This window comes from Oryctolagus cuniculus, chromosome 7 (assembly GCF_964237555.1).
Source record: "Oryctolagus cuniculus chromosome 7, mOryCun1.1, whole genome shotgun sequence".
Taxonomy (NCBI): Eukaryota; Metazoa; Chordata; class Mammalia; order Lagomorpha; family Leporidae; genus Oryctolagus; species Oryctolagus cuniculus.
The window spans coordinates 158,226,166-158,249,912 of record NC_091438.1 but is presented as its reverse complement, the minus strand read 5'-3'; the positions used below and the strand labels follow the sequence as shown (position 1 = coordinate 158,249,912).

Sequence of the window (23,747 nt, the reverse complement as noted above, 5' to 3'; positions counted from 1 at the left end):
TAAGATGGCACAGGGCTCTAAAATTCTGTGAACACACATGAGGCCCATCTTCCGTGCTGTTTACTCCCACGACTGGGTAAGCTGGAACCACCAAAGGATCCACAGTTCACATCTTTTCATTCACTAAAAGCACTAAAAACCAAGAAGCCTAAATAAAAACAGGAAATCCATTTTTGTTGTCTCTTTTAAAAAGCAGAAAAATCATAACAAATAAAGCCCAGTGGTCCCTCTGTCCCAGCAAATCTGGGATCACCTAAGCAGGCAGCCCTACACGAAGCACAACAGTAAGCACAAGCAGAAGTTACAAGGGTGTTTTTATGTCACTTTTTCTTGGGCAATTAATGCATTTAGAGAACCTGTTTCTTTGCAATGACTCAAACTCCTCAGGAAGAAAAAACCACATTTAATACGGATGTGACCCATGTCATGAGCTTCCACGCCATGTCATTTTTTTGTTTTTTCGACTTCAAAACTTGCCAGAGCAAGGACTTTATCTCCAGAGCCTGAAGAAAGACACATAATAAACAAAAAGGTTATTTGAAATCTCAGGTAAAGATGGAAAAATCTGACACACAAGCACTAAAATAGGAATCAGAATTTGCCTCCATGCTCAGTGCATTGACCCCTACATGCCCCACTGCCACCTCGATTCCCTTTCCTCTGCACAAACAATCCAGCAACGAGGGTGTCTTACTAATTACGAATCCTACTCCAGCACTAGTTATAAAATACACAATAGAAAATTTTAGTTCACTGATATATTTTGCTGACAAGCATTTGAAAACATTAGGCTGCATTTCTTTTCAAGATTTATTTTATTTATTTGAAAGAGTTACACAGAGAGAGACAGAGAGACAGAGAGGGGGTGGGGAGAGAAAGGTCTTCCATCCGCTCCTTCACTCCCCAGATGGCTGCAATAGTCGGAGCTGCACTGATTTGAAGGCAGGAACCAGGAGCTTCTTCCGGGTCTCCCATGTGGGTGCAGGGGCCCAAGGACTTGGGCCATCTTCTACTGCTTTCCCAGGCCATAGCAGAGAGCTGGATCAGAAGAGGAGCAGCCGGGACTTGAACCGGTGCCCATATGGGATGCCGGCAGGCCAGGGCTTTGACCCACTGCACCACAGCGTTGGCCCCACATTTTTTTTTTTAATTAAAAAATTTTGGGGGAGCCAGCACTGTGGCACGTAGGTAAAGCCACCATCTGCAGTGCTAGCATCCCACATGGGCACTGGTTTGAGTCCTAGCTGCTCCACTTCTGTTCCAGCTCTCTGCTAATGCGCCTGGGAAAGCAGCAGAGGTTGGCCCAAGTCTGGGCCCCTGCACCCATATGGGAAAGCCAGATGAAGCTCCTGGCTCCTGGCGTTGGCTTGGCCCAGCCCTAGCCATTGCAGCCATTTGGAGAATGAACCAAATGGCTCTCTGTATCTCCCTCCCTCTCTCTAATTCTGACTTTCAAATAAATAAATAAATCTTTAAAAAAGATATTAAATAAATAATTAAAAAGTGTTGGGAAATAGAAGCAACACAATGGGTTTATAAGGAAACAATCCTGGCCTCACTGGTGGGCTCCAGCAAGGTCACCACGTCAGCCCAGCGCCGATCCGTGTCCACGTGGGGCACGGGCACACGTCCAGCTTGCAGAACGCAAGGGCACTCACCCAGGTCCGCAGAGACTCTCTCGAACTGGCTAAGCAGAGCACCTGCATTTGCTGACAAGAAGGCCTCGTCCTCTACAGTTAGCTGAAAAGGAAACGAAGCCTCGTAGACGGGGTTCAAATGTCAGAAGTGGTTCTAGGAACCACAGTCAAGAACGTCTGAAGACCACCACTGTGATCACGGGGGGAGAACCTCTGCACAGATACTTAGCAGCGTCTCTTCAAGTCCATGATGAAATGAAATACTGGTACCTTCTCTCCCAGTTTCCTGAGGGCTGTTAGTATCTCCACTTTCTGTTGTGTGTACAGGTCTCTTTCCAGCTTTCCTACCATCAGGTCTCTATCCATCTACAACAGGTGAAAGCAAGACATGTGTGACTTCAGTGAAAGACATCCAGTGCACAAAATCAGCTTTTCAGATTCCTTAGAAAGAATCCTCTAGCTGATTAATATAAAGAACTACAAAAATAACCCAAAGGAAGCATGACAGAAATGCTCTTATGCAGCTCTAATGAATTTTAATGCTAATCATAACTGCTGTGCTAGTGATAAACTCCCCTGGAGCTGGCAGGTCAGTAGCTTCCTTTAGAGAAGCTATCCTCTAAGAACTCATTTCTTGGGGCAGGTGCTGTGGCACAGGTTAAGCTGCTGCTTGGGATGCAAGCAAGTCCTGCCTCCATTTCCCATCCAGCTGTCTGCCAATGTGCCTAGGAGGCAGCAGATGATGGCCCAAGACTTGGGTCCCTGCCACACATACGGGAGACCTGGACGGAGCTCCTGGCTTCAGCAGGATGCTGGATGGAGAATATCTCTCTCTCCACTCTCCCGGTCACTCTGCCTTACAAATACATTTTAAAAATCTATTTTAAAAAACATTTCTTTAAACAGAAATGTGGTCTGTGAATGACATAACTGGTTTATCCACACGTGGGCTTGTATGTAGTCTAGTATCTAAGGCACTGGTGATGACACCTGTGTCCCACATCAGAGTACCTGGGCTCAATATCTGGCTCCAGCTCCAGACTCCAGCTTCCTGCTAATGCTGGAGGCAGTGGTGATGGCTCAAGTGATCTAGTTCCTGTCACCCACATGGGAGACCTGGATTGACTCCTGGGCTCCCAACTTCAGCCTGGCCCAGCCCAGGCCACTACAGGTGTTTGGGAGCTGTATCTATCTCTGTCTCGCAAATAAATTTAAAAACTAGTAAATTATTCCTGCCACCAAAAAACACTAATAGCATATTCTATACATTGGTACTATTCTAAGTGTTTTTGTACATTACTTCATTTGATTCTTATAATCATTTCTGGACAGGAAAACTGCGGTACAAGAGGTTCAATAAAATAACTTGCCTGGGGTCACATATTTTAGCAAATGGAACAGGGACTGAAATCCAGTCAGCCTGACCCAAATCTATACCCTGCATTTATACAAAATTTTATTTATTTATTTTCATTTTATCTGAAAGGCAGACAGAGATAGAACTTCTATCCTCTGGTTAACTCCCCAGATGTCCACGACAGACAGAGCTGGGGCAGGCCAGGCCAAAGCCAGGAGCCCAGAACTCAATCCAGGTCCCCCACGTGGGTGGCAGAGACCCAAGTAATTCAGTCACCACCTGCTGATCCCCGGGATGTGCATTAGCAGGAAGCTGGAACTGGAAGCAGGACTTGAATCCGGCACTCCAACATGGGAGGCAGGCATCACAAACCGTGACTCAAACACTGGCCAAACACCTATCCCTTATGTCCTTAAAGACTATGCTACTGAAATACATGTAGGTACAACTAATTTAAAAAAAAAAAGATTTATTTATTTATTTATTTAAAATTCAGAGATACATAAAAGGACACACACAGAGAGAGATATATCTTCCATTTGCTGGTTGACTCCCCAGATGGCCACAATGGCCAGGGCTGTGCCAGGCAGAAGCCAGGAGCCAGGAGCTTTGTCCAGGTCTCCCACATGGGTGACAGGAGCTCAAGCACTTGGGCCATCTTCTGCAGCCTTCTCAGGCACTTAGCAGGGAGCTGGATCGGAAGCAGAGCAGCCAGGACCAAACCAGCACCCATACTGGATGCCAGTATTGCACTTGTTACACTACAACAGCATCCCCTATTTGTTAATCCTTAACTACAGTCAAGTCTATGAAGACATCTGGGGAAGTATCAGGTTTATAAAAATGCTTGAAATTCTCAGATGAGACAGGCCACACATGCGCAGCAACAATGGTGCTGATGAACTCTCAAAGGGACTTCAAGTTAGAGCTGCAGCAGCAGATGGCAAAGCATCAAAGAAACGGTCTAAGGAGAAGTGGTGAGTGGCCACTGAAACTGCCAGCGACTGTTTACCTCTGCATTCATTATCAACTGTAATTGCTCAAAGTGCTCATTTTGTCAGAAAATTGTGGGTTGTGGCTTTAAAAATCAAGAGGCCAATTTTTAAACTGTAAACTATCATAATCAGCAAATTATTAGGCTAGGAAAAAAAGCACACACAGAAGCCAGGACAATTTGAAGAAACGTTACCTCTGCTAACCGCGTCCGAAGCTGGCCTGGCTGTTTCTTTGCAAACAATCTGATGACCTCTGGGGTCTTGAAGGCCTGGCTGATGGCGGCCTGAATAGCCTGAACACAGAAGAAGGCAGAGACTAAGGAAAGCATCCAACAAGCGGACGCGCAGGAACTCTCAGATGGTCTTTAATGCTCAGTCTGCCCATTTTCATTCGCAAACATTTCTGTGCATGTTACAGGAGCCAACACACAACTCCATGAAGATCTGGAAGGATATGCTGTTTTATACATAAGCAGACACTCATCTAGACGTGACAGCCCAAAAGGACACATTTTCTGTATGAAATACACTTACAAAAGAAAACAAGAATTGAACTTTGCCACTGATCTAAGAAAATCATACTTACCAGCTGCATCCCACTTAGTTCATCTACCAAAGTCATATTTCCAGACATAATTTTCTTCAGCGAGTCATTGAATTCACTTAGTTGTTCCAGAGTTTCCTTCTTGGTTTCTTCATATTCATCAGTGTCAAGTTCCTCCCTAAAGTATAGTAAACATTGTAACAGAAAGATACACAGTTCCAAGTGAAAAAAGCAGATCTTAGCACTGATACACTAGACAAAGGCTGGACAGAAAGGTCACAATGCTAATGACAGATGTGTTCACAAAGTAGCGTGGGCATATTCCTGCCATGTGCAATTACATATATTTCTTTTCCTACAATGAAAGCACACTTAACAAAACACTTACTGACTTCCCTTGTGCAGCCTGTGACTTTAGACAAGATACTGAACATAGCAATGCCTTAGTTTCTTTATCTATAAGGGTTTGGAGAGTGATGCCATCAACGAACAGTTGCTATGCACATTAAAGGAGATGGAAACTGCTTGGCAAACAGGTATGTGATAGATGGCTGTCGTTACAATCATCATCACATCAATGGTAGGAAAGATTCTGTGTTCCTTGCAATATAACAGCAATGCAGTACTTGCCAGATTAGAAGCCATTTTTATTCCCTGAACAAATTTATAAAACTTACTACAATCTACCATTTATTGAATGCCTACCCTAGGTCAAGCATTGTGTGGCCCCTTCATTTATAGACTTATAAGATTGCAACAATCTTGCAAGCTTTTTAAAAACTACAAAAAAATAGATGGGCAATTGGTGCAGCAATGCAGATGCTGTCTGGGAGGCCTGCACCCCATATATGAGCACTTGGGTTTGAGTCCCAGCTCTGATTTTGATCTCAGCTTCCGGCCAATACACACCTGGAAGGTAATGGGATGGCTCAAGTACCTGGCCTACCGCCCACCAGGAAGACCTGGATTGAGTTCTGAGCTCCTAGCTTCAGCCTGCTTAGCCCAGGCTTATACAGGTATTTGGAGAGTGAACCAGCAGGCAGATTATCTCTATCTTTCTACCTTTCAAATGAACAAAAATAGGTAAACCAAAACACTGCAATGAGCAGTCTTAGTCTGTTGAGCAGGAAAGGCTAACACCACACACTAGAAGTTCAAGCAGCAGCTTCTCAGCCTCACACCAGGCGAGGATATTTTACTTTATTTATTGAGATTTATTTATTTGAAAGCCAGAGTTACAGAGAGAGGGAGAGACTCACACATAGAGATCGATCTTCCATCTGTTGGTTCACTCCCCAAATGGCCACAACAGCTAGGGCTGGGTCAGGCCAAAGGCAGGAGATTCATCTAGGTCTCCCATGTGGTTGAAGGGGCACAAGTACTTGGGCCAACTTCTGCTGCTTTCCCAGGTGCATTAGCAGGGAGCTGGATTGGAAGTAGAACAGTTGGGACTCGAATTGGTTCCCATATGGGATGCCGGAGTCCTAGGCAGTGGCTTAACCTTAATGTGCCACAATACCGGCTCCAGGGATGTTTTAAATACTGCAATAAAGACACAGTAGGGGCCGGCGCCGTGGCTCACTAGGCTAATCCTCCACCTTGCGGCACCAGCACCCCAGGTTCTAGTCCCGGTCCGGGTGCCGGCTTCTGTCCCGGTTGCCCCTCTTCCAGGCCAGCTCTCTGCTGTGGCCAGGGAGTGCAGTGGAGGATGGCCCAAGTCCTTGGGCCCTGCAGCCGCATGGGATACCAGGAGAAGCACCTGGCTCCTGGCTTCGGATCAGCATGGTGCGCCGGCCGCAGCACGCAGGTTGCGGCAGCCATTGGAGGGTGAACCAACGGCAAAAGGAAGACCTTTCTCTCTGTCTCTCTCTCACTGTTTACTCTGCCTGTCTAAAAGACACAGTAGGTGTTGTTATTTCCACTTGATGGTTGTTAAATATTTTGCCCAAGTTCACATGCACTTATTCAGTAATCAAAAGACTTTCACATCCCAGTCATTATGACTCTGAGGCCTGCACTGAGGTTACCTCTCCAACAGACAAAGCACTGTGAAGAGCCCTGCAAGGGAAACCAAAATCACACGTGGGCTTGCATCCAGGGAGCTTTCAGTGTAGCTGCAGAAAAGAGCCACCTCACAGCACAACAGCACACAATTATACTATTACCTGCATTCCTCCAGATCTTGTAATTGCTGCATCAGTCTATCCAACTGTTCTTCTAAATTCTGCTTTAATTTGCTTGTCTCTGTCTTTCCTCTGGAAGCCATTTTAATCTCTAGATAGACCAATAAACCCACATATAGTATATTATAATTTCTTATTTTAAGAGATTCAACATATCAATGCAATAAAAAATAAGCTATACTATTTCTTAGCTACAGGTAGAGGAAAGACAGTTATGCAAAGAAAATTTCAATGTGGATACAAAAGTTTAAATTCATGTAATAACAACACCCCACAAAAATGCCTGATGATCTTATTAATTGGCCTAACAAATAAATAAGATGTTTTCACTTTTGGTGTATCTTAAACAAATTTGAGGGACCAGTGTTGTGGCGCAGTGGGCTAAGCTGCCCCCTGTGACGTCTATGACATCCCATGTCAGAGAGCCAGTTCAAGTCCCAGCTGCTCCTCTTCCGCCTAATGTATCTGGGAAAAGCAGTTCCCTACTAACATGTCTGGGAAAGCAGCAGGAGATGGTCCAAATAGCTGGGCCCTGCCATCCACATAGGAAACCAAATAGAGTTCTAGGCTCCTGGCTTTGGCCTGACCCAGCCCCACTTGGGGAGTGAATAAGCAGATGGAAGATTTCTTTCTCTGTCACTCTTCCTTTCAAATAAGTAAAAATAAGTCTATTAAAAAACCCAAATTTGATAGTGGAAAACATACAAGGAAATCCTATCGGATGTAACTGTGTGGAGCAGAGACAATGGTGCAACAGGTCAAGCTGCTGCTCGGGACACCCACATCCCTTACCAAAGTGCTGGGGATCCAGGCCCATCTCCATTTCCCATCCACCTCCTTGCTAACGTGCCTGGGATGATGGCCGACATGCTTGGGTTCCTCCCAGCCACCTAGGAGACACAGATGGAGCTCCTGGCTCCAGGCTTTGGCATTTGGGAAGTGAACCAGTGAATGGCTGATCTCTGTCTCTCCCTCTGTCACCTGCAAGTTCTAGGTTCCTGATTCGGCCTGGCAGTCCTGGTCATTGCAGGCATCTGGGGAGTGAACCAGTGGATGAAACCTCTCTGTCTCTTTCTCTATTATTCTTTCAGGTAAATGAAAATAAAAAACAAAGTCCTATTGAGGGGTGGGTGTTTAGCCTAGGGGTTAAGATGCTAGACGAGACACTTGTGTCCCACATTGGGTTGTCTGGGTCCAATGCCCAGCTTCAGCTTCTTCTTCTTCTTTATTTTTGTTTAAAGATTTTATTTATTTGAGAGGTAGAGCCACAGACAGTGAGAGGGATAGAGAGCGAGAGAAAGGTCTTCCCTTTATTGGTTCACTCCCCAAATGGCCACAACGGCCGGAGCTACGCTGATCCAAAGCCAGGAGCCAGGAGCTTCTTCCCAGTACCCCACATGGGTGCAGGAGCCCAAGCACTTGGGCCACCCTCTACTGCTTTCCCAGGCCACAGCAGAGAGCTGGATTGGAAGAGGAGCAGCTGGGACTGGAACCGGCACCCATATGGGATGCAAATGCCGCAGGCAGAGGATTAACCTTCTGCACCACGGCACCAGCCCCCCCAGCTCCAACTTCTTACTCCAGCTTCCCTGGGAGGTAGTGGTGACAGCTCCAGTAACGGTCCTGTCATGTACATGGGAGACTTAGATTGAGGTCACTGTTCCCAGCTCAGACTGCTCCAGCCCTGAGTATCTGTGGAGGGAACCAGAGAATGGGAGCTTTTTTCTCTCTCCGTGCCTCTCAGATTAAAATGTGAGAAACTAACTCATTTCTTACCTGATAAAAACATGCAACTAGGGGTCCACACTGTGGCATAGTGGGTAAAGTCGCTGCCTACAGTGCCAGCATCCCATATGGGCACCAGTTCATGGCCAGATGCTCTACTTCCAATCCAGCTTTCTGCAATGGCCTGAGAGAGCAGAAGATGGCCCAAGTGCTTGGGCCCTGCAACCACACGGGAGACCCAGAAGAAGCTCCTGGCTCCTGGCTTTTAGATCAGTTTAGCTCCAGCTATACGGTCATTTGGGGAGTGAACAAGCGGATGGAAGACCTTTCTCTCTGTATCTTTACCTCTCTAAGTCTGCCTTTCAAGTAAAGTTTTTTTAAAAAAATAAAAACATGCAATTAAAATGAATTACAAATTACCAAAAAGGAAGAAATTTGAATCTTATCAAAGAATGCACTGTTCTACTTACCTAGGCTTTTTAATTTTTTAAAAGATTTATTTATTTGAAAGGCAGAGCTAGAGAGAGAGGACAGAGAGAGATCTTCCATCCACTGGTTTACTCCCCAGATGGCTGCAACAGCTGAGGCTGGGCCAGGCCAAAGCCAGGAGCCAGGAGCTTCACCTGGGACTCTCATGTGGGTAGCAAGGACCCAAGTACTTGGGTCCTCATCTGCTGCTTTCCCAGGCGCATTAGCAGGGAGCTGGATCACAAGTGGAGCAGCCGGGGCTTGAACTGGTGCCCTTATGGGATGCTGGTATTGAAGGTAGAGACCTAACCTCTATACCACTGCATCAGCTCTGGCTTTTTAATTTAAAAGTTTCTTTAATGAGACCTGATTCGTAGTGTATGGACAGTGAAGTGTTGAGGCCTGCCTGCTGATGTGCCTGGGCCCACCGACTGCTGGCCTTCTGAACCACTTTCTCGGCTTTGATGCACTCTCCTCTCCAGGACCTTATCCAGATGGACAGCCACATCCCAGTAGTTCTGCTGCTTGTCTGGGAGACTCCCAGAACATGGAATTCTCTTCCTGAGAGAGATACAACCATCCACAACAACCAGTCAATCAAGTTTTCTGCCCTGAATCATCACACTGAAGACACCTCCTGGAGCTTAGCTTGATTTTTTTTTTAAAGATCTATTTATTTGTTTGAATGGCAAGAGTTGGAGAGAGAGAGAGATCTTCCATCCGCTGGTTCATTCTCCAAACACCAGGCCAAAGCCAGGAGCTGGGAGCTTCTTCTGGGTCTCCCATGTGGGTGCAGGGGCCCAAGGACTTGGGCCATCCTTCGCTGCTTTCCCAGGCACATTAGCAGGGAGCTGGATGGGAAGCAGAGCAGCTGGGACTCAAACCAGCACCCATATGGGATCCTGGCGCTGCAGGCTGTGGCTTTGATCTGCTGCGCCACAGCACTGGCCCCTCAGCTGTGATTTAACACCTGAGAAGGAAAGGCCCCAGCGCTAGGCACCACCTCAGGGGTGATTCCTGACTGACACGTCCTGAGCAGGACTCAGGCAGGGGACGAAGTTTATCCGTGGATAATGGGGGTCTCCAAGTTATTGAGCACAGTGAGGCTGCTGAGACCCTGAGGACAGCTTCTGAAATCACTGTGCATGTCTCTACAATATTACCGCAAAGCAGACTGCGGCCTAGAGCTGCAGCCACAGTCCTCCATGTGGAACCTGCCAGGATGAGCTGGAGAGACCCCAGGGAAGCCACCTGGGAAATTCTATTGTCTCTCCTTGCATAGAAAAGTAGGGAAGATGAGAAGACAGCCAACTGTGCTACCCAAACGTTACTGCGCTTTAAAAAAAAAAATATTTATTTATTACAAAGGCAGAATGAGAGGGGGTGGGGAAGACAGAGATCTTCCATCCACTGGTTTACTCCCCAAATGCCTGCAACAGCCAGGGCTAGGTCAGGATAAAGCCAGGAGCCAGGAACTCCATCTAGGTCTTCCATGTGGCGGCAGAGACACAAGTACTTGGGCCATCATCCACTGCCTTCCCAGGCACATAAGATGGATTAGAAGCAGAACAGCCAGGACTGAAACTGGCACTCTGACGTGGAATGCCAGCATGGCTTAACCTGCTGTGCCGCAAGGCTGGCCCCGTACTGCATTCTCAGTTCCCAGCCTTCCAGGTGAACTTCATTCCCTGAAACAAAGATGATGTTTAGATAGAACCCAGCCCGTGAGGAGTTAGAAAAGATAGCTGACATTTACTGGACATGATATATTAAGCATGACACATCATATCATTTCAACTATAAAAATCAGTGGAAGAGGGGCCAACACTGTGGCACAGCGGATAAAGCTGCTACTTGTAGTGCAGGCATCCAAAATGGGCACCAGTTCGAGTTCTGGCTACTCCACTTCCAATCCAGGCTCTGGTATGGCCTGCGAAAGCAGTAGAAGGTGGCCCAAGACCTTGGGCCCCTGCACCCATATGGGAGACCTGGAAGAAGCTCCTGGCTCCAGATTGGCAAAGCTCTGGCCGTTGGGGCCATTTGGGGAGTAAACCAGCGAATGGAAGACTTGTCTCTCTGTCTCTGCCTTTCTGTAACTCTGCCTTTCAAATAAATAAATTAAAATTTTTAAAGAATTCATAGAAGAAAAGATGCTAGAAGCCTCGCTTCTGATTTATCCAGCCGTCCATCCCATCCCATCCTTGTACCATCAGAATTCTCATACGCGTCAGAGGCTCCACAGTTTTTGCTCCTTCCTCTTATCCTCTCCCCTCAAAAAGCAGCACAATGCTGAGCAAAAATTTCTTTTATGATCTTTAGTTAAAAAAAAAAAGTATTGTTGGGGATGGCATTGTGGCATAGTGGGTTAAGCTGCCACCTGTGATGCCAGCATCCCATATGGGTGCTGGTTCGAGTCCCAGCTGCTCCACTTGTGATTCAGCTCCCTACTAATGTGTGTGGGAAAGCACTGGAGGATGGCCCAAGTGCTTGGGCCCTACACCCACGTAGGAGACCCAGAAGGAGTTCCTGGCTCCTGGTTTCAGCTTGAACCAGCCCCGGCCATTGCAGCCATTTAGGGTGATGAACCAGTGAATGATAAATCTGTCTTTCCTTCTTTCTCTGTAACTCTGCCTCCCAATTAATTAAATAAATATTTATTTTTTATTTTTCTAGTACTATTTTTTTTAAGATTTATTTATTAATTGGAGAGGTAGAGCTACAGACAGAGAGAGGAAGAGACAGAGAGAAAGGTCTTCCATTTTCTGGTTCACTTCCCAAATGGCCACAATGGAGCCGGCGCCGTGGCTCAATAGGCTAATCCTCCACCTTGCGGCGCCGGCACACCGGGTTCTAGACCCGGTCGGGGCGCCGGATTCTGTCCCAGTTGCCCCTCTTCCAGGCCAGCTCTCTGCTATGGCCAGGGAGTGCAGTGGAGGATGGCCCAGGTGCTTGGGCCCTGCACCCCATGGGAGACCAGGAAAAGCACCTGGATCCTGGCTCCTGCCATCGGATCAGCGCGGTGCGCCGGCTGCAGCGGCGGCCATTGGAGGGTGAACCAACGGCAAAGGAAGACCTTTCTCTCTCTGTCTCTCTCTCTCACTGTCCACTCTGCCTGTCAAAAATAAAAAAAAATAAAAAAATAAAATAAAAAAAAGGCCACAATGGCGCAAGCTGAGCCAATCTGAAGCCAGGAGTCAGGAGCTTCTTACGGGCCTCCCACGCAGGTACAAGGGCCCAAGCACTTGGGTCATCTTCCACTGCCTTCCTAGGCCATAGCAGAGAGCTGGATCAGAAGAGGACCAGCTGGGACTTGAACCACCACTCATATGGGATGCTAGCACCACAGGCAGCAGCTTTACCCAATACATCACATTAGTGCCAGCTCCTAAATAAATCAATCTTTTAAAAATATATAAATAAGGGCCGGCGCCGCGGCTCACTAGGCTAATCCTCCGCCTAGCGGCGCCGGCACACCGGGTTCTAGTCCCGGTCGGGGCGCCGGATTCTGTCCCGGTTGCCCCTCTTCCAGGCCAGCCCTCTGCTGTGGCCCGGGAGTGCAGTGGAGGATGGCCCAGGTGCTTGGGCCCTGCACCCCATGGGAGACCAGGAAAAGCACCTGGCTCCTGGCTCCTGGCTCCTGCCATCGGATCAGCGCGTTGCGCTGGCTGCAGCGCGCCGGCCGCGGCGGCCATTGGAGGGTGAACCAACGGCAAAGGAAGACCTTTCTCTCTGTCTCTCTCTCTCACTGTCCACTCTGCCTGTCAAAATAAATAAATAAATAAATAAAATAAAATAAATAAAAATTAAAAAATATAAATAAGTATTGTTTTATTTACATAGATTTTTTAAAAGATGTATTTCTTTCCTTGAAAGGCAGAGGAACAAAGAAGAACAGAGAATCTCCCACCTGCTGGTTCACTTCCCAAATGCCTGCAACGGTCAGGGCTGGGCTGAAGCCAGGAGCCTGGAGCTCCAACCAGGTCACTCAGGTGCATGGAGTGACCCAACCATTTGAGCCGGTATCTGCTGCTCCCTACGTGTGCTTTAACAGGAAGCTGAAATTGGGAGCAGAGCTGGGATTGGAACCCGGGCTCTCTGGTATGGGATGTGGGCATCCCAAGCAGTGTCAACCTGCTGCCCTACAATGCCTCCCTGTTTACAAAGGTCTTAACACTGACTCTTCAGTGTTTGCCTTTTTTATTATTGGAAATAAGGTTTTTGCTATTATAATTTCTTTAAAATAATGTATTTTTATTGGAAAGACAAAGATCTTCCATCTGCTGGTTCACTCCCCCAATGCCTGGGAGCCAGGAATTCAACCCAGGTCTCCTGGCTGGCTGCAAGGACACCTGCTGCCTCACAGGTACACATCAAGTTGAAAGCTGAAACTGGAAGTGGAGCGGAGATTTGAATCCAGGCACTCTGACGAGGGATGTGGGTGTCTCAAGTGGTCTCTTATTGGCTGTGCCAAATGTTTGCCCCTATAATTTCTGATTACCTCTGGTGTAGAGGAAAGCTGATATTGTATTCATTTACCTTAACATTTACAGCAAGTAAGTCTGCCATTTACAAAAATCAAATTTACATTTATTTTAGGAAGTAGCTAACATCAGGTACTCACCAAAATTCAAATTGTAGGGTCACTTATTAAAGCATTTTTATCTTCCTGCACATGAAGAAATCATTACCCATTGATATCACACGTGAACTTCAATGGAAATGATTCCTGTATGACTGTTTATTCAAAATAGATTGGCCTAGCACCCTGGGAGGTTCATGTGATTGGGCCCCTGCCACACAGTGGGAGCCCCCGATTGATTCCCCACTGTAGGCTTTGCCCTCTGGCTGTTGCAGGCATTTAGGGGAGTGAATGAGAGGATGAAACTGCTCCCTTTCTCTTTGTGTCTGTCTCTCAAATAAATAAGAATTAAAAAAAAAAAAAAAAAGAATAAGTGAAAATCTTGTCTTACTAGCTTTTTTTTTTAATTTTATTTATTTATTTATTTATTTTGACAGGCAGAGTGGGCAGTGAGAAAGAGAGACAGAGAGAAAGGTCTTCCTTTGCCATTGGTTCACCCTCCAATGGCTGCTGCAGCCGGCGTACCGTGCTGATCCGATGGCAGGAGCCAGGTGCTTCTCCTGGTATCCCATGCGGGTGCAGGGCCCAAGCACTTGGGCCATCCTCCACTGCCCTCCCGGGCCACAGCAGAGAGCTGGCCTGGAAGAGGGGCAACCGGGACAGAATCCGACGCCCCGACCGGGACTAGAACCTGGTGTGTCGGCGCCACAAGGTGGAGGATTAGCCTAGTGAGCCACGGCGCAGGCCCACTAGCTTATCTTTTAAAACTGACTTAAATCATCTATGATCATTAATAATATGCAAATATTTTAAAAGCTGCATTATAGCCAGAAGGGTTATTTATTTTATTTTGTATTATTTTATTTTGTAAGAGAAATAGCAAAAGAGACAGAAACAGGTGGCCACAGAGAGAAATTTCTCACCTACTGGTTTACTCCCCAAATGTCCACAACAGCTGGTGCTGGGCAGGCTAAAGCCAGGAGTTGGGAACTCAATCCAGGTATCCCCTGTGAGCCATCACCTGGTGCCTCCCAAGGTCTACACTAGCAAGAAGCTGGAACAGGGAATAGAGTCAGAACTCGAGTCCAGGCACTCCAGTACCAGATGTGGGCACCCCGAGTGATATCCTAACCACTACGCCAAACACCTGCCCCACACATGTGACTTATTGTAGCTACGCTTCATGTCGATGTTTAGTGAGTTTCCCCTGGAAATGGCTCCTCCTATTAATATTTGTTTAAAGATTTTATTTATTTATTTGAGAGGTTACAGAGTGAGAGACAGAAAGAAAGGTCTTTCATCCACTGGTTTACGCTCCAAGTGGCGACAATAGCTGTAGCTGGGCCAATGTGAAACCATGAGGAGCCAGGAGCTTCTGCCCAGTCTCCCACGCAGGTGCAGGGGCCCAAGCACTTGGGCCATCCTCTGCTTTCCCAGGCCATAGCAGAGAGCTGGATTGGAAATAGGGCAGCCGGGACTAGAACTGGTGCCAATATGGGATGCTGGCGCCACAGGCGGAAGCTCTGCCCACTATGCCGTAGCACAGGCCCCTCCCATTAATATTGTTGTCTGTTGAAATTCCCAGTAAAAGTCAAGGCAAACCCAAGATGAACACAGCTTTTCAGAGTTAACTTCCTAGAGATGATGGATTACTTGCTATCCTAAAAGACACCGTGGCACGTTCCCCCTCTTCTGAACCTGCACTTTCTGTGGAGTCCATTCTTCAAGGTTTAGTTCAAGTGTCACCTTCTTCCGAAGGCTTCCTCGATCTCCTGCCAGGCACGAGCCTGTGAATCACCTGAGAGCAGGGGCCTGCTCTCTTATTTATACAGCAGCCTGTAGCACACTCCTGAGCAGACAAGCAGCACTGGGTAAGTAACTGTAACTGAACAATGAGAACGGCCTGCCGCCTCCTCTGCAGCCCACGTGTTATTCTCTATTCAGCACTTATTTCTGCATGCACTACATGTAACTTTATTGTAAATATTATTTGTTGTCTGGAGAGCTGAAAATGAGTCTGATTCCTGTCTTAGCCTTCTTAGCACCTAACACAGAGTGGACATTCCAGAAACTATTCCAAGCACACAAAGGCTTGGGGCTGCTACTGTGGTGCAGCGGGTTAAGCCACCTCCTGCTACACTGGCTCCCAGTATGGGCACTGGTTCAAGTCCCAGCTGCTCCACCTCCTATCCAGCTCCCTGCTAACGTGCCTGAGAAGCAGAAGATGGCTCAAGTACCCGGCCCCCAGCACCCACGTGGGAGACCCTGATGAAGCTCCTGGCTCCTGGCTTCAGCCTGGCCCAGCCCTGGCTGCTATGGCCATTTGGGGAGTGAACCAACGGATGGAAGAGCTCTCTGTCTCTTCCTCTCTCTAACTCTTTTAAATAAATCTTTTTTAAAAATAAAGCATGGGGGCCGGCGCTGTGGCATAGCAGGTAAGGCCACCGCCTGCAGTGCCGGCATCCCATAAGGGCGCTGGTTTGAGTCCCGGCTGTTCCACTTCCAATCCAGCTCTCTGCTATGGCCTGGGAAAGCAGTAGGGGATGGCCCAGGACCTTGGGCCCCTGCACCCGCGTGGGAGACCCGGAAGATTCTCCTGGCTCCTGGCTTTGGATCGGCACAGCTCCGCCCGTTGCGGCCAACTGGGGAGTGAACCAGTGAATAGCAGATCTCTCTCTCTTTCTCTCTCTCTGCCGCTCCTCTCTTTGTGTAACTCTGACTTTCAAATAAGTAAATAAATCTTAAAAAAAAAAGAAAAAAAAGAAAGAAAGAAAGAAAGAAAAGCTTAAACCCCTGGCATTAAACGCTGATTTCTCCCGGAGAGACTAACTCGCCCGCCTCACCTAGTATTCCCTGCCGGTGAGGCAGGTGTCCGGAAGGCAGAGCCGCGGCTCAGGTCCTGGGCGGTATCCTGGAGTCCGGTTCACGCTCGCCTGCCTCGCAGCGCCGCGCTGACCGCTCTCGGACCGCACCACCTTCCGGCGCCCGCAGCTCCGAGTGTCATCAACTTGGAGAAGGCGCAATCTCATCAGGACCAGAGGCTCAAGGTTCAAACCCCGCAGGCGTGGCGGCGGCTGGGGAAGGGGAAAGCATTAGCAAGGCGCTTCACTTACTCCAGGGACCTGGCCGGACACGGCCCGCGACCGAGGACGCCAGGGCCGGGGCGCCGACCACCACGCCGCGCCCCGCGCAGCCTCCCCAGGCCGTCGTGGTGGAAGACCCCGCCACCGGACGCGCGCGGAACAGGGGAGGGCGGAGGGCACACCTCTTCCCCGCGGGCAGCCAGCGGCACCCGACCACGGCCGTGCGGGAGTGAATCCCATCCCCGCCCGGGAACCGGAGAACCCCGGCACGGAGCTCCGGCGGCGGCCCGGCCCCACCAGGCCCCGGCTGCCCCCAGGGGTCGCCGTGACCCGCCGCCCCCGACGCGCCTTCCGGTCCTCTCTGAGGAGAACCCAGAGCTCCTCCCGGACCCCCGGGGTCCCCTCTCGCCTCCCGCCAGGGCCCGGTTCCCGAGCCGGGAGCCAGGAGCCCCGCCTACCTGCGGGCCACACGAGCCCGACCGCGCGGGAGGGAGCACTTCCTCCCGACGTACCACTTCCGGTCCCCGGGAGCCAATGGGGGTGCGGCCGCGGGGTTCCGCCTTCGCCCGGGTCCGCGCCGCGTGGCGTCCGTGGCAGTGGGTGAGTCAGTGGTTCCCCCCGCCCGCAGCCCCTGCGCAGTGGTGTCAGCCAGGACTCGGTGGCCAGCCCGAGCTGGTGTGGACGTCTAGGGTCGGGTACTGCGGTCCTGAGGCAAGGTCACGTTCACCTTTACTTCTTCCTCGAGGAACCAAAAACCTCGGAAATTTGCCTCTGACGTTCGCAGCGGGTGACGTCACGCGAGGGTTTTTGAGGGTTGGCGCTGAGGCGACCGAGGGAAAGTCTTCGTCTTCAACGCCTGCCCTTTCCCAAGTCCGTGGCAGAGTGGATCCACTTTCCTGGAAGCCGATTGGCCCCTCGCTTCCTGGGAAGGAGATGGCTTTTGGAAACATTCCTTCCAGTGTTTCCTAACATTATTTGAAAGGCAAAGAGCCGGAGAACTCCCTTCGCGTCACCCCCCAGATTCCTACGATAGTCGGGGCTGGTCCCGTCTGAAGCCAGGAGCCTGGGAACTCAATCCCGGTCTCCCTCCTGGGTGACAAGGACTCCAGTGCTGGAGTCCCCGGGAGCACCCAGGCAGGAAGCCGGAATCAGAAGTGGAGCCCATGTGGCCGCGGGTTCGAGTCCCGGCTGCTCCACTTCCGATCCAGCTCTCTAATATGGCCTGGGGAAGCAGTGGAAGATGGCCCAAGTGCTTGGGCCCCTGCACCCACATGGGAGACCTGGAAGAAGCTCCTGGCTTCTAGGTTCAGAATGAGCCCAACTTGGGCTGTTGTGGCCATTTGGGGAGTCAACCAGCAGATGGAAGACTAATCTCTCTGCCTCTGCCTCTCTCTAACTCTGTCTTTCAGATAAATAAATTAAAAAAAAAAAAAAAAAGGAAGAGAAAGAAAAGTAGAAAGGAGGGAGGGATGAAGGGAGGGAAGGAAAGAAAAGAGAAGTGGAGCTGGGACTCTAACGCAGGCACTCTGCTATGGGATACAGGCATCCCAAGTTTCATCCTAACCCCTGTGCCAAATCCTGTCCTGCGTGGACACTTCTGTCCCCCCCCCCTTCTGAAGAACCAGCAGTCCACGGGACATCGGAGACATCGTCATTTCAGAGGTCTGGTCACTGAAGTTAGATTTCTGCTGCCCAGGACAGACTTCCAATGTTGATGGTCATAGAACTCTACCAGAAGGAATTGCTCTGTCACCTGTGTCTGATCACAGAATTTCTTATCACTAGGCTTTTTTTTTTTTTTTCTTCAGAATTAAACACGAAGCTGCTTTTTTAGAGAATGGTGACACACTGGTTGGAATGATTCCAGTAGCCTACCTTACAAAACACTTCAGATTCAAAGAATTCCTTTGTAAAAGTAAGTGCCTGTTACATCAATGTGATTATATTTAATTTTGGTAGGTTAACATGAGGGAAAGTATCAATGTTTACGGTAAAATGGAACTCAGTGACTCTACTGCCAAACAGAACTGGAAAACACGGGAACCATTGAGAGAATTTGCTGAGTAAGCACTTTCTCACCATGTGCTTCCCTAATGTTGATGACGATAATGTGGAATTCGATTTAGGCATTTGTGCTGGTTTTTCAGCTTCATTTATTTGAAAGGCAGAGATCTGTTGTCCACTCGTCCACTCCCCGGCTGCCCACGGCAGCTGATGCTGTGCTGGCTGATGCTGTGCTGGGTGGAAATGTTCCCGCCTGTCGCAGAGCTGTGAGCTCAGTCCACTCTCCCACGTGGGTAGCGGGAACCCAGTCGCTCTCGCTTGCTGCCTCCCAAGGTGCACACTGGCAGGAAGCTGGAATTTCAAGCAGAGCCAAGTCTCAAACCGAGGTACTCGTGTGTGGGACTGGGCGTCCCAAGCCGCAAATCGCCTGCTGCGCCCGAGCCAGCCACCTTGTGCTCACTTTATGTAGTCGTGAAAGCTGTGGAGAAGAGGCCTTACCACGTACGCCCTGTATTTACCTCATGTTCTTTTTTCTTAGCTGATCAGTGGGTCTGTGTTGTTGGATGTTCTTACATACTAGGGTTGTTTTTTTAAGGTTGAATGGATAATGAGTATTTCTAGTGCTTAAGTAAGAAATTGGTTTGGTTTCCAATTTTCCAAGCCTTCAAATGTGAGACAGAAGAGGTTGGAGAAGGAGGAATGCTATGCTATGTGGTCATAGGAGGCAGGACTGAGGAGCCAGGAACTCAGTCTGGTTCTCCCACGAGGGTGGCAGAGACGCAAGTGGAGTTGGGAGTCATTACTAGGAAATCGGATACATCCTGCTTAGCAGCTGGCGTTTAGGACATTTAACTTGCTTGGACTTGGGATGGGAGCCCGGGGAATGCAAACTGCTGTAACAAGGTAGAGAGAATGCTGGGGCAGGGGAAACTTGAGTGACTAACAAGAAGTACTGTTAGCCAAAGGCTCTCTGAACTCTGGGACCTCTGTTGTTTTTGTTGATTGATTGATTGATTTGAAAGGTGGGGTGTGGGGGGAGAGAGAGAGAGAAAGAGAAAGAGAAAGAGAGAGATCTTCCATCTGCTGCTTGGCTCCCCAAGGAGCTACAACGGCCAGCCATGCTGGACAGGTTGAAGCAAGGAGCCAGGAAGGCCATCAGGTCTTCCGCATGGGTAGCAGGGGCCCAAGCACCTGGGCCATCTTCTGTTGCCTTCTCAGGTACAGTAACAGGAAGTTGGGTCAGAGTGGAGTAGCCTAGGCTCAAACTGGCACTCTGATTTGGGATACTAGCATTGCAAGCAGTGAACCCCCTGTGCCACAATGCTGGCCCCTTGGGCCTCTTTTTAATGCCTGCTAGTGGATTGCTTATACCGTTGTAAATCTTGCATGATGAGTAAGAGTATGAACTTGTATTTTCTTTTTAAAGATTTATTTATTTATTTATATGAAAGGAAGAATGACAGAGACGAAGAGACCTTACATCTGCTGGTTCACACCCCAAATGCAACAGCCGAGGTTAGGCCAGGCTGAAAGCAGGAGCCAGGAGCTGCATCCCGGGCTCCCACGTGGGTGTCAGCAACCAAGTGTTTGGACCATCGTCTGCTTGCTGCCAGGCGTGTTAGCACCTGCTGGTTCACTCCCCACATCTAGGCTGCATCCGGGAGCCAGGAGCCCAGTCCAGGTCTCCCACATGGGTGGCAGGGACTCTACCACTTGTCCATCACTGCTGCCTCCTCCGGTGTGCATTAGCAGGAGGCTGGAATCCAGAGCAGGTCCCGAATTCCAGCACAGGCACTGAAATACAGGACATGGGATTCCAACCCAGGGTCTGAACGCCTGGACCAGATACTCACCCCCATTCACTTCTGATCAGCATTTGAGTTTCCAGTTGTTGCTTTGTGTGGGTATATGTTTTCATTTCTCTATTATTTTAAGCTATCATTAAAAAAAAAAGATTTATTTGAAAGGCAGAATTATAGAGAGAAAGGGAGAGATACAGAGAGAGAAAAATCTCCCATCCGTTGGTTTTCTCCCCAAATGGCAGTAATGGCCGGGACTGGGGCTGAGCCAGGCTGAAGCCAGGAGCCAGAACTCCAGCTAGGTCTCCCGTGTGTGGCAGGGACCCAGGCACTGGAGCCGTCATCCGCTGCCATTCAGAGTGCCCACCAGCAGGAAGTGATCAGGAGTGGAGGCAGCACGCAATCCCAAGCACTCTGAGATGCTGGCATCCCAAATAATGGCTTAACCTGCTGTGTCACACTGTGTCACGAAGCCCACCACATCTTTTTTTTTTTTTTTTTTTTTTAGGCAGAGTGGACAGTGAAAGAGAGAGACAGAGAGAAAGGTCTTCCTTTTGCCGTTGGTTCACCCTCCAATGGCCGCCGCGGCTGGCGCACCATGCTGATCCGAAGCCAGGAGCCAGGTGCTTCCTCCTGGTCTCCCATGGGGTGCAGGGCCCAAGCACTTGGGCCATCCTCCACTGCACTCCCTGGCCACAGCAGAGGGCTGGCCTGGAAGAGGGGCAACCAGGACAGAATCCGGCGCCCCGACCAGGACTAGAACCTGGTGTGCCGGCACCGCTAGGCGGAGGATTAGCCTAGTGAGCCGCGGCGCCGGCCCTTTTTTTTTTTTTTTTTTTTTAAGATTTATTTATTTATTTAAAAGAGAGACAGAGAGAGATCTTTGATCTCTGGTTCACTTCCCTAAAGGCTGCAGTGGCCAGGGCTGGTCCAAGCCGAAGCCAAGAACCTGGAACTCCTTCTAGGTCTCCCACATGAGTGACAGGAGCCAAGTACTGGGGTCATCTTCTGCTGCTTTCCCAGGTGCATTTGCAGGGAGCTGGATTAGAATTGGAGCAGCCAGGACTCAAACCAGTGTTCCGATGTGGGGTGCCGGCATTGCAGGTGGCAGCTTAGCCCACTGCCCCACAATACTGGCCCCCATCCCCATCCCTGCTGTTTTAAAAAAGATTTATTTATTTGAAAGGCAGAGCTACAGAGAGAGAGAGGCAGAGAGAGATATGTTGGTTCACTCCCCAAATGGCTGCAACAGCCAAGGCTGGGCCAGATTGGAACCAGGAGCCTGAAACTCCGTCCTTGTCTCCTGCGTAGGTAGCAGAGTCCCAAGCACTTGAGCCATCTTCTCCTCTCGCAGGCTCATTAGCAGGCAGCTTGCTTGGAAGCAGGATAGCTGGGACTGGAGCCAGCACTCCCATAAGGATGCAGGCATTGCAAACGCGGCTTAACCCACCGTGCCACAATGCCATAAAAATTTCCAAGGAGCAAATATTGGTTGGATTTTGAATATATTTTGAAGGTGGATCCATCAGAATTTCTTGATGAGGGGTGGAGGAAAAACAGAAAGATGTTAAGGATAATTTGAGGGCCAGCGCCGCGGCTCAATAGGCTAATCCTTCGCCTGCGGCACCGGCACTCTGGGTTCTAGTCCCGGTCGGGGCACCGGATTCTGTCTCGGTTGCTCCTCTTGCAGTCCAGCTCTCTGCTGTGGCCCGGGAGGGCAGTGGAGGATGGCCTAAGTGCTTGGGCCCTGCACCCCATGGGAGACCAGGAGAAGCACCTGGCTCCTGCCATCGGATCAGCGCGGTGTGCTGGCTGCAGCGTGCCGGCCGCGACAGCCATTGGAGGGTGAACCAACGGAAAAAGGAAGACCTTTCTCTCTGTCTCTCTCTCTCACTGTCCACTCTGCCTGTAAAAAATAAATAAATGAAATGCATAATTCGAGGTATTTGGGCTTCAGCAGCTGGGATGGTGGAATTGTCATGGACTGAGATCTACAGGTCGATTAAGGTTGTGGGGGGCAAGATAGAAAGTTCAGGGGAAAAAGAAACTTCCAATAGAAACTGCCTTGAGATAACCTGAAATCTATCTGACATGTTAACATTTTGGTTGGTGAGGTCTAGAGAGTGCAAGAGCCCTGTTGTTTTTACATTGTTTCTTCCAATCCTAACAATTACTTCCAGGGCCTTTCATTGTCCAAGTAATGATTTTGAAAGTATTTAAAAGGGGATTCTTTTCTGCTAACAGTGGTAATATTTCGTTTTAGGATGTTGTGACTTAGCAAAAGTAATACAGCTATCTTCTTCCTTTTGTAACTTTGAAAATTTGAACTTGATTTCAAATAAAATCTAAACAGAAAACTGTAACAGAAAAAAAAAAAAAAAAGAAGTCCTTATTTGCAGTGAGTTTGGTTGTAGTGTGATCCTGTGTTTGCAGTTTGCAGTTCCTCTTTGTCTTTTGCCCCTGCTTGATAATCCTTAAAGGCAACTCTGTTCCAGATGTCTGGTCTTGCAGTGCTTCCTGTTGTCTGCTCTGATGTTCAGCTGTGGTTCCCCTAGGCAGAGCAGGGTAGGAGACCATTGTGTGCTTGCGATGGGTCGTCGAGCTGCGGGGACAGCCAGCCCTAGTCACATCTCTGAGGCAGGAGACCAGCAGGACTCAGAGGCCAGCTTTAGACTGTTGGCTTGGCGTCTGGCTTTGGACAGGTCACCCTGGACAGCCACATCAGCCCCATGCCTGAGGAAAGCACTGGGAGATGGAGAGTGGGGGTGATTAAACAGCCTGGGGTCACCCGAGAAGGGCTGCTTCCCGCCAGCCCGACCCCTCCCTTTTGTCTCCTTTGCTTTCCGCGTTCCTTAGCTTCTTGGACCTCTTGCTTTGAAGGAGGCTCGGTGCTCAGCTCCCCTCCTGAAGCTGCCCCTTGCCCTCCAACAGCCATGATTGGCTTGTTGCGCACCTTGCAGACTGGCAAACCTTTGACGAGGACTGGCTAGTTGGGAAGGTTTTTTGCTTACCCGTGGAAGCCAGGCTGCTGACTGACAGGAGCACAGACAAATAGTAAAGTTCAGGGGTTGTTTTTTCCTATAGTTGAGAGAAAAAAAACTATGAAGGATGTTTTGCCTTATAATAGAACATGTATTAAAAATGTTTTTTGCCACAAGGATTTAAGTGAATGTGCCAGTTTAGCAAGAGCTGGAACGCTCACTGCTTAATGTGCTCTGCTGCCCAATTAACATCCTAACTACTTTGTAAAATGCTAGAAAAATGGAATTTACCCTCCAAAAGCAAAGTCTCTGGTGGATTTTTTTTAACTTTCCCCAGAGAAGTGTTTTACTTGGGACACATGTCTGATTAGGAATTCCATTTCTACAGCCCT

At 49.1% G+C, this 23,747-nt stretch overlaps 2 protein-coding genes and 1 long non-coding RNA gene across 15 annotated transcripts in view; 1 reads left to right on the top strand and 2 right to left on the bottom strand.

The window, feature by feature from the left end:
* Positions 1–297: 297 nt before the first annotated feature.
* On the bottom strand, positions 298–17,321 carry LZIC (leucine zipper and CTNNBIP1 domain containing). 10 transcript variants are annotated; one of them, XM_051858107.2, is made up of 10 exons: positions 17,030–17,321; positions 16,332–16,562; positions 14,412–14,542; positions 10,530–10,597; positions 6,699–6,807; positions 4,576–4,711; positions 4,184–4,282; positions 1,908–2,003; positions 1,659–1,740; positions 298–503 (listed from the first exon to the last, which is right to left on the bottom strand). In XM_051858107.2, exons 5-10 carry the CDS (start codon positions 6,797–6,799, stop codon positions 445–447), a joined length of 573 nt encoding a protein of 190 aa, XP_051714067.1. In that variant the 5' UTR covers positions 6,800–6,807; positions 10,530–10,597; positions 14,412–14,542; positions 16,332–16,562; positions 17,030–17,321; the 3' UTR covers positions 298–444. The 10 variants fall into 10 exon arrangements, with proteins under 10 accessions (XP_051714067.1, XP_051714068.1, XP_069935425.1 ...); XM_051858108.2 differs by lacking the exon at positions 10,530–10,597; XM_070079324.1 differs by lacking the exon at positions 14,412–14,542 and having other exon boundaries at positions 10,274–10,597.
* The window catches only part of NMNAT1 (nicotinamide nucleotide adenylyltransferase 1), a 25,015-nt gene continuing 18,288 nt past the window's right edge, over positions 17,021–23,747 (top strand). The window contains exons 1-2 of one of the 4 annotated variants that reach the window (XM_008265950.4): positions 17,021–17,171; positions 18,380–18,486. In XM_008265950.4, the coding sequence (XP_008264172.3) occupies positions 18,429–18,486 (58 nt within the window). In that variant the 5' untranslated portion in view covers positions 17,021–17,171; positions 18,380–18,428. Of the gene's footprint in view, positions 17,288–18,379; positions 18,487–23,747 lie in introns of those variants that run through there. The other 3 variants (XM_008265951.4, XM_008265957.4, XM_070079321.1) reach the window with 3 other exon arrangements.
* The window catches only part of LOC103350335 (uncharacterized), a 6,868-nt gene continuing 6,023 nt past the window's right edge, over positions 22,903–23,747 (bottom strand). The window contains exons 5-6 of the long non-coding RNA XR_518336.4: positions 23,386–23,452; positions 22,903–23,119 (exon numbers count right to left, since the gene is read on the bottom strand). This is a non-coding gene — a long non-coding RNA (uncharacterized lncRNA). The remainder of the gene's footprint in view (positions 23,120–23,385; positions 23,453–23,747) is intronic.